Source organism: Betta splendens, chromosome 11 (assembly GCF_900634795.4).
Source record: "Betta splendens chromosome 11, fBetSpl5.4, whole genome shotgun sequence".
Taxonomy (NCBI): domain Eukaryota; kingdom Metazoa; phylum Chordata; class Actinopteri; order Anabantiformes; family Osphronemidae; genus Betta; species Betta splendens.
The window spans coordinates 5,281,223-5,291,018 of NC_040891.2; the positions used below are offsets into that span (position 1 = coordinate 5,281,223).

At 51.3% G+C, this 9,796-nt stretch overlaps 1 protein-coding gene across 2 annotated transcripts; it reads left to right on the forward strand.

The window, feature by feature from the left end:
* Positions 1–338: 338 nt before the first annotated feature.
* fndc5b (fibronectin type III domain containing 5b) lies at positions 339–8,579 on the forward strand. Of its 2 annotated transcripts, none has more exons than XM_029167388.2 (6): positions 339–516; positions 1,607–1,725; positions 2,151–2,349; positions 4,252–4,341; positions 5,389–5,581; positions 5,716–8,579. In XM_029167388.2, the coding sequence occupies exons 1-5, from the start codon at positions 426–428 to the stop codon at positions 5,526–5,528; spliced, it is 639 nt and encodes a 212-aa protein (XP_029023221.1). In that variant the 5' UTR covers positions 339–425; the 3' UTR covers positions 5,529–5,581; positions 5,716–8,579. The 2 variants fall into 2 exon arrangements, with proteins under 2 accessions (XP_029023221.1, XP_029023222.1); XM_029167389.3 differs by having other exon boundaries at positions 451–575.
* Positions 8,580–9,796: the final 1,217 nt, after the last annotated feature.

A 9,796-nucleotide genomic window follows, 5' to 3' on the forward strand; every position in this document is an offset into this window, starting at 1 on the left:
GAGAGAGAGAGAGAGAGCGAGAGAGAGAAAGAGAGAGAGAGGCTGTGGAGGCACGTTGCGCTCTGCAGCACTTGCGCACTACCTTTAACGCTCCGCTCACCTCTCCGCGTAGTAAAAGCTCCTCCACGCCGCCGGCGACCGACCGAGGCAGCCTCCGTACAATCTAACAGCAGCCAGCCAGCCTCCCCCGCGTCCCCCGCTCCCATACACCCCCCGCCCCCCCCCTCCCGCCCCGTCCTCCCTCTCCTCCCCGCTCCGTCTGCCGCGCGTGCGGCGCTTCTGCTGCTGCAGCGTCCAAGTTCGGGCGATCCTCGTCTCGGGCACAACAAGTTCCCGTTCGGGATGCCCGCTCCCTCCCTCCCGCTGAATGGGACGCTCTGAATGGGCCGCGCAGGATGTGAAGCTCCGCTAGAAGAAGCAGCAGGATGGATAAAGCGGGCTGGCGCGCGGCGGCGGCGGCGGCGGCGGTGCTGCTGCTCCTGCTCGGCTTCCTCTCGGTGTCGTCCGTCAGCGCCGGTGAGTTTCATCCCCTGCGACCACAGGTTGACGAGACACCGCCGCGTCACGATCGTAAGGTAAACATGAGGTGGCGGCGCATCGTTTGTCCGCGCGCGGCGTCCACGGCGCAGCGGGCGAACGCCAGACACGACGCACGGGCGCTCCGGCGCGCGCGTGGGAGCCGGCGGCGCCAGCGCTCGCATCGGTCGGACCGACGACCAGCCTCGGTTCCAAAAAAAATGGCTGACACAAGTTATTCTGCCACAGGAGCAAGACACCAGTGTCCTGTTTGTGAGACAAGTTTGAGCATCAGGGAAAATTATATTCAAAACAAGAGATAATATCAACGAGAGAGACGCTCTGGGAAAGTTTTTGTTAGGGATTTGTAGGAATATTACTCTGTTACAAACCGTTTATCTTTTATTTGCTAGTTTCTTGTACAAACAACACGAGACCGCAGTCTGAGCTGAAGCATTGTGTCTAGAAGATACATGAGCTGGTGTTGATACTCAAAGGTCATAATGACTGCTCCACACACAGTAGCCTGTTGTCACGTTCATTCCAGGCGTGTGATTTTGGATGCTGCATGACAGACACGAATATATAGTGGAACGCGGAGCTGTGAGATTCCGGAGCCGGGCTGTGGACCGGCTGGCACCGTACGCGTGGGACATAAACAGCCGCTGGTCGGAGCGAGTCGCTGAACACACGGCGCACGTTCACTCTGCGCCCACAAACACACGCGGGCACCGACAGAGGCGGCGCTGCCACCGGGGAAAAAATCGATCCCGCCGACGCGATCGCAGCTCTCTCTGCTGGATTCTGATGATTGTGTTAGCATCGAGCTCATATGGGAGCTCAATGAGAGACTACAGTGGCCTAGTAGCATTATTGGATGCTATAATCAAGTCTTAATAATGTCTATTGTCAAGTATTCTGCCCTGAAGCCTTTGTTAGTCTTGTATTGTCTTGCCATATATACATTATACATTATGTTTATTCAAAGGATGAATACATGAGGGGAGTTAAGGGGATACAGGACATAAATACTATAATGTATTGTTTTTGCATTTTGGCCACATGCCGTCGTCTCCGACGTGTGTTGCAGACACGCTGCTGTCGGCGCCGCTCAATGTGACCATCAAGGAGCTGGAGGTCAACTCGGCCGTGGTCACGTGGGAGATCTTGGAGGGAGATCCCGTCATCGGCTTCGCCATCACCCAACAGGTGCGTCGGCGTGTGCCCAGAAACTTCACCTTGACTTCAATAGAGCTTTCTCACTGTGAGGAACAGTTAAACATACACGTCCCAGATGTACTTTTCGACTGCATGCAGTTTTAATTGGTTAAAAAAAGCACCCCTTCCTTAATTGCCTGGTAAATAAACGCTTCCCCGAGGAGACCTGCTCTTGATAAATCGAGAACCCATTGACCCGTGCAAGCGGCTCCACTCGGATAATAATGTACATTTCAGACAGGCCGCGCGAGGCCACAGAGGTGCGGCGTTTCACCCAGCTTAATTACAGTCTCCTGCGACCTCTGGGGGCTTTAATTCCGCTTTTCGTTTGCCAATAGCAGCCACAGACGGTGCAAAGCTGCTTCACGCGAGCTCTAACCTGGGGACGATTTGCCTCCACTGTTGTCCGTCTGCAGAAGAAGGACGTCCGCATGCTGAGGTTCATCCAGGAGGTGAACACCACCACGCGCTCCTGCGCCCTGTGGGACCTGGACGAGGACACCGAGTACATCGTCCACGTGCAGAGCATCAGCATGGGCGGCAGCAGCCCCCCCAGTCAGCCCGTGTTCTTCAGGACCCCCAAGGAGTCCGAGAAGATGGCGTCCAAGAGCCCAGGTGAGGGGTGGTGATGGTGAAAGCCGAAAAAACAGCAGCAGGGCGCACTTTCCAGGCTGATTGCAGCTTAAAAATGAGACGCTAACGCAATAAGGGACTGATTCTCAGCTTGCGTTTCGGCGCTGTATCAGGGCGAGGGAACAATTATTTGACAGCGGCAGTTGTTGCCGTCTGTGTGTGAGGCCTCCATTGTTCCCCATTCACCAACGCAGAGGCCGCTGTTATCTGGAGCGGCTTGCAGCGCATCCAATTTTATCACGTGCGGCCCAGTTAGAGCGCCGAGAGCGGCCGCTTCGCGGCGACGGAGCGCATGCTAAGCAGCCAATCGGCAGCGCGGCGATAAGAGGGGAAGCGGGGGGCCGCAAGGGAGCAGAGGCTGCGAGACCCCCCCCCCCCCCCCCCCCCCAGAGGCTGCGTCCAAGCTGAGGGGCTGACGCGTTGTTTGCTCCGACTTTGATGGAAGTTCCGTGTATGTGTGTGTGTGTGTGTGTGTGTGTGTGTGTGTGTGTGTAAGCATTCATTAGCTGCCCTGATTAAATCTCCCTGTCGTTACAACTCCCCTCCCCTTCTAAGCAGGTATTAATCAGCGAGACATCATTTAGCATCTGCATCCGTGATTTAACGCAACACACGAGCTGCTGAAATGGCCGTGGACTGAGACTCGTTTCTGTCGGAAGAGTTTCAGTGTTGAAGCCGCTGTCGTCGGCTGCAGCCGCAGAAGTCTTTGCTTTAAAGGTTTATGGGTTTAACGGCGCTTTGGCTCATTGGGTTCTGTGCAGAGCAAAGGAGCAAACGGCTGCCATGGCATCGCAGCCGCTGCTGTTCCATCAGAGATGCTTCCGGATGTTTTTAATATTACTGTGGCAGGAAGCAATGAATAGATGCAAACATGTGGAGCTTATGTTTTAAAATTTAAAGTGATTCAAATGAATTGCAGAGCTGCTCGTGTACAGTAAATAAGGTGGAGAGGGTTCTCGTGAGGCGAGTGTTTACAGGAGGCCCGACATCCTCTAAGTGCTCTGGGGCTGAAGAATGAAAGATGCTTACACACGCCTCTACCTTTGCCAAGGGGACCGTGTGATCGCCAGTGGCTTTTACCACCGCTCAGCATTTACTTGACCTGCTGATGTCCCTGAGCTCGTACAGCTGACCTCCAGCTACACTGCGTGTTCAGCCCATCGCGTCCAGAGAACCTGTCCGTCAGAGCTCTGCCCTCAGAACAAAGACTTACGAGCACCCGCTATGCCGGGCCGATCGCCATGGCAACAGGAGGCCTGGGACCAAGTGGAAAGTCACTGCTTTACCTGCAAGGACTCATTAGACGTAGAACCACGTCATGAAGAGGTGAAACAGTTTTTTTGATGAACCTGTTCCTGCTGTCAATCAGCCGAGAGGCGGGGTTCACCCTGGACACACCCCTTCGGAACCTACTGTTGCTTAACTAATAATAATGTATATGGAAGCCACAGACCAAGTTCTCCGAACGCCTGAGACAAAAACGGCCATCCAGACTGTTGTCAAGGCAACATCTCCTCTCAGGAAGGACTGGATGTGCTTCATTCTGCAGGTGCAGGACGGAGCCGCCTGGAGTCCAGTTCGGACGACGGACAGTTGAACGGCTGATGGCCTGTTTCCCTAAAGAATGTAAAAGGCCTCCATAGATCACTACTCCCATTTAGCTTTAATTACACTGACCTGAGAACGTCCAGCAGTCGCCCTCTCTGCTCTGTCTCATTCTCTTCTGTGTGTGTGTGTGTGTGTGTGTGTGCGTGCGTGCGTGTGTGTGCATGCGTGTGTGTGTGTGTGTGTGTGTGTGTGTGTGTGTGTGTGTGTGTGTGTGTGTGTGTGTGTGTGTGTGTGCGTGCGTGTGTGTGTGTGCATGTGTGTGTGTGCTCTCTCCAGATAAGGTGATGATGGAAGAGTTCGGTCACGCTGCCCAGCTGAGGGCGGGGGAGCTCATCATCATTGTGGTGGTTCTCATCATGTGGGCAGGTAACACACCACACCTTCATCATTGCTGACCTTACAGGAATCTACTGGCTGCGGAGCAAATAGTTGAGGTCCTACTGTACGTCTGATGCTTCTGCAACAACATAAAGATAGCCGGCGTCTATTTTGGGTTCTCCCGAAATACCAATAGGATTCAGTTATGTTGGTTCATGAGCAAATAGCAACTGTTGAAATCTATTTCAGGAGGCAGAAAGCTTTTCACTGAAAAACTGAAACAACAAATCACAACACTTAACCTACTATAATGCTGTTCCTGTGTTTACATAGTAACTTGATATTAATTCATATCAATTGATGCATCAATATGATGATATAAGCCTTTTTTGCGCTGATGGACTTTAAAAGAAAAGGTGCATACCGTGGAATATTAGAATGATGTGAAGACTGGACTCCAGGCCTGAGACTTTCACTTACAGCCAATGATTACACTGCCTTTAATATATCAACGTGCAGACATGTGTCTGCTTCCTTATGGATGGTGAAAACTAAAAGTGAAGGAAACAAATTGTGTTTTCCAGCTTTTAATGGAGCCTGCTGCCTGGAGCAAATGAGCAACTGCTGACATGAGCAAAGCAGCTCAGGCAGAAAGCCGTTCGGGCCAGATACGCCTCCCTCTCGCTCCTCCACAGTTATGAATTATTCTCCCTTCTTGTGTTTGGTCTCTGTATCGCTTCAGATCTATAACTCTCATGCCGTGTTTTGAGCCTCTCTGGCGGAAAGGCGGGCTATCGCGGCATCTGCTTCATATCTCTCTCTGCATCCTGAGCCGTATTCATGTCTCCTTTTCCCCGAGTTTAATCCGGCCCGACATCAGGAGACAGGTGGCCGCGTGGAGATATCATCACCTCGTCCACCTGTGATCCGAGAATCTAACTTTCATGACTTCAGGGCAGGAAGGCCGGGGAAATTAAAATTCAGAAAACTTCAGCTAATTCAGCTAAATTGTGTTGCGTAATAATAATGATAGAACTACATCAAAACTGAAGAGAAAAAACAAAATGACGCCGCCCTTTTTTTTTAATCTTTCAGGGGTGATCGCTCTGTTCTGTCGTCAGTACGACATCATCAAAGACAACGAACCCAACAACAACAAGGACAAAGCCAAGAACTCGTCAGAGTGCAGTACCCCTGAGCACCCGCAGGGGGGGCTACTGCGCAGCAACGTGTAAGACCAGCCCTGCTTTGCCTTCTGCAATAACCGACTACTGGAATCTCAGGACGGGTGAGGAAACCTTCTTCTCCTGGACGAAACGTCACATTGTAGCATTTTCTTACTTTCATCGTGTTTCATCTCTTCTTTACTGGTATTTTTTTTTTGTTTGCAATCTAGTCATCATCCATAACTGTTTTTTCTAGGCCCTGAGACCAACAGAAAGCCATTCTCAGACGTCATGGTACTGAAGAACAGATTACCCATTACAGAAACTCTGCTTCACACAACGCAGAGCCCTTCGAATGCAAACCGATGCCAACGTGAACTCGCAGGATCGAAGGCTGGAAACAAACAGGAAACAGAGACGGGACGTGACTCCGTTTTCCTTCCTCGTGACCAAAATGGGACGACACTTCTAACGTTGTGTAGCGGGAGCAAACATGGAACGACTGTACTGTACGTCCTTATTCCTGACCATGAAGGATTTATTCCAGCGTTCGGATTACTCCCCAGTTCTGCACCAGTAGCATCAAAACCCAGGAGCCAATCGCTGGACTTCAGCCTTGTTATCACACAAGGCAGACAGAGGTCGCCTCGGGTGAACCGTGGGGTCCTCGTGGTCCAGGATCCAGTGAACGCACCACAACACCACATTCAAACCACGGACTTTGTCTTTTTCTACCTGTCCATGTGTCACCACCTCCTTTTCTGTGAGTTTGTCTCTAATAAGCACATTCCAGGTTGGTGCTCCCCTGTTACTGTGTCCGTTGAGCCCTCACAATCCTCATCTCGGTTCCTTTTGTTAGAGGCTACACGTGGAAGGATTGTGCTCAGTCACACATCTGACTTTTCGTTCTCCTCCTAAACTGACACACTATATTTATAATCGATGTTATCATCATCTATGTTTGCTACCGAGCCGTTGGCTCCAGTGTGGAGCGCCCTCAGAGCCTGATTGCGTTCACGTTGAGGCTCATTGTTCTTGACTGCATATTCACCGCCATATGCTGATTCTGCAGTTTTGCAGCAGGACGCGTGGACGACGGGCAAAAGTTTGGCTGCGTTTCCACTAAATCTGGCTGAGGACGGCGTATTTCTGTAGAGGCACCTCACCTGCATCAGTTAAAACAGCATCTCTCATCTCTAGCGTCTGGGTTTAAACACAGCTCTGTGTGAAAGCAGCCATTACTGCTTCTGCCTGAACGACCCCAGAACACCCCCCCCCCCCCCCCCCCGTCTATTTCTCACCCACTCCTCCCTCTTTCCTCCTCTCTCTCCAGCCGCCCTCATCCCCTCTCGTTCGCCCATTCATGGCTTTTTCCCCCTCCTCCTATCTCCCACCATCCTCATACATCACTCCGCTCTTCCTCCTCCTCCTCTCCCTTGTTTCTCATTACAGCCACTCTCAGCCTCCCGGTAGCCACCTTCCTCCGCTCCGCATCGCGTCCCGCTCTCATTCGGTCTCGGCCCGCCGCCCATCCTTCGCTCATCTATCACTCCGTGTCCTATACGGGCCGGGAGAGACTCTATACATGGTAAACAAGTGTGGTGGGAGGAAAAAGACCAGAGAGAGGAGGCGATGAGAGGAGAACTGAGGAGTAAGTGAGAAGCAATACTAATGTATGTGTAAGTACAGTGATCGGTGTTTAACAAAGTAACCGAGCAATAAACCCCTAAAACTAAAATGTGATATACAGTAACACTGTCTATCACTGTAGTTGTGGCTCAGTCTGGACAGATGGAGCAGGTGAGAGTGCAGACTCAGCAAATCTGCAGGATGTTTAAGCCGCGCGTCTCTCCCGCTTCCTGTTTCTGCGACGTGGCCATAAAAAACAGAAGAGACCCATATTGTTTCTGAGCAGATGCTGGCACAAACCCATTCCCCTCATTAGAGGCTGGAGGCCGGGCCCATCGTTCAGCTTCGTCTAACAAACAGCTTCCATTTCTTCTGGGCTCAGGAGCTTTGGGCTCCGTAACATATCGCCAGTGTGTAGACCGAAGACGTGACCTTTTCACTCCTCGTCACGCGATCTGCTGTCAGACGTGGGGCCGTATCCTCAAATTGGACCCAATGCTCATTAGTTATGGCACAGGGAAATTTTAAACACAGCTCAATCGATGGCGTGAACCGTTGCAAACATCAAACTGTGAAGGATTTCGTGTGTGAAAAACCTGCTCCTTTAAAGTTTTAACCTCCGCGTGTTCTTGGCAGCGTCATCGCTTCAGAAATCAGAGTCACTTTGTTCTCTTGTTACGCACTGATCAAAAGGGAAAAATCACTTTACTGGCGATAAAGACGGGGCGTTATTCCGATATAGCGGCGACTTAGGGACAAATGTGATGCTGATCAAAGCGCGGCCTCGCTCACCGATGCGCAGGTCCGTCCTCCGGTTGGCTGCGGTCCAGTGTGACCCACCTGGGAGCTGAGCAGAAGGCGGGTCCGGCCCAGACTGCTCCGTCTGTGGCGATCGGCGGCTGCAGGAGGCGACTCGACAGCTGCTCAAGGTGAACGTCCCGATGATGAGGGTGCGGAAGTGAAGGCGGAGGCGGTCGGAGAGACCTGGAGGCAGACGGGGGATTGAACCGGGAGGGGTTCAGCCCACTGGTGCCACAAGGGTTCGGTTCACGGTGCCGTCCAAACGTCCAAATACGACCTCTGCTCCGATAACGTTCTCACTCATTCTGATTGTAGTTGGTTCCACAGCCCCAGCCTTAAACTCCTGCTTATCTAAACCCCCTTCAGACGTCCCACCTCTCACTGTCAGACGAGTACTGGGAGTCTTAACTATTCCCCCCCGAGGTCAGCAAAGAACGGGGGCATTTACTTATGGCGTACTGTACGTTTGTACTGTATGTCGAAGCAAATAACCGAGAAGCATGGATCTAATACTGAATACTGGAGTCGGTGTTGTGTTTCCAGTCATGTCTGTGTTGTTCATGAGGGTTGCATGACTCTGCTGTTGTTCACATCCATGGTATGTATAGATATACATATATATACTATTTCTATAACAGTATAAATGTCTTATCTATTAACACAGAAAAGGAATAAAATATTTTCAGTGCAGTGTGTTCTTATCCTGATACTTGCATGTCATTTAAACACCTAATGAATGAATGAATGACTAAATTTATTTCATGTATTGAGTCATTTAACACTTCTAGCTCCCATTTTCCTAAAGTTCATTCAAATGAAGATCCGAGCAAAGTCAAATTCAGATTGACCCCGCTGCAAGTAAACTCCAATGGGCTCCGGTGAAACCCGACAACATGCACTGCTTCATCCGAACACAGCAATAACATCTCGCATAATGGAGCTACTGATGAAAGGCGTCTTACGGGAGACGAATGACACTTCCTGCAGGCTTCCAGGCGGCTGGCCCACATAATGGCCTTCACCTGCGCTAAATCACTTAGCGCGGATGCATCTCCCTCTGAATGCTAATGAAGGGTGTGGGTGGCCAAGGTTGGCCTCCAGCATATGGGGCGTGACAAGGTTGGGTTGAATGGACGTGGCGGGGTCCTTCAAACTGAAGGCTGCTTTATGAGGCGGGATCGGCAGCCGCTAAGCGTCAACGGAATGGCCCCCCGACACGCACCCGCTCGGCAGCTCTCATCATGGGAGTCCTGTTGAATCAGACGTAAACACGTAAATTAAACCGTGGCCCCAGAGCGAAGGCGAACGCAGGTGTTCGCACGTCGAGTCCCACACACACACACACACACACGCACACGCTCTAACGCCTGTCTGCTTTATAATGAATGGGGTAAACAGCAGCAGCGGATGATGACTCTGCAGGTTTGCGAGGGGAGGCTGCTGATGGAGTCTAATGAGGCAAACACGCTGGTTCCCAGTGGTGAATTTGGACGGCAACAAGCTGGGAAAGCGCTGCACACGACGTGGACGTTAAAACCGAGTCCAGATACGTAGAGAGACACATGGAACACAGGCGGAGCAACAACCTCTCGTTGAACACCGCTTTAATACGACTTCCAACGCAGCAGGTCCTGCCTTTCCCTCCCTCCCTCCCTCCGTTATTGGAATATCCAGATGGAGGAACAATGCAAAATTAATGCCACCGTTCTTCCATCCAACTGCCCCAATACATTACTGCTGACTGGTCACATTAGGTGCAAAATTTATTAGATATGTGAATTAGGAATGACATCGATTGCACCCACTTAAATTAATCTTCTGTGGAGCTGTAGCTATAGATTTGTTTTCTTAAAAGGTGCCTTCGGCGCTGAGGCGGGTCCTGCAACGACAAGCTTCATCCTTACGAC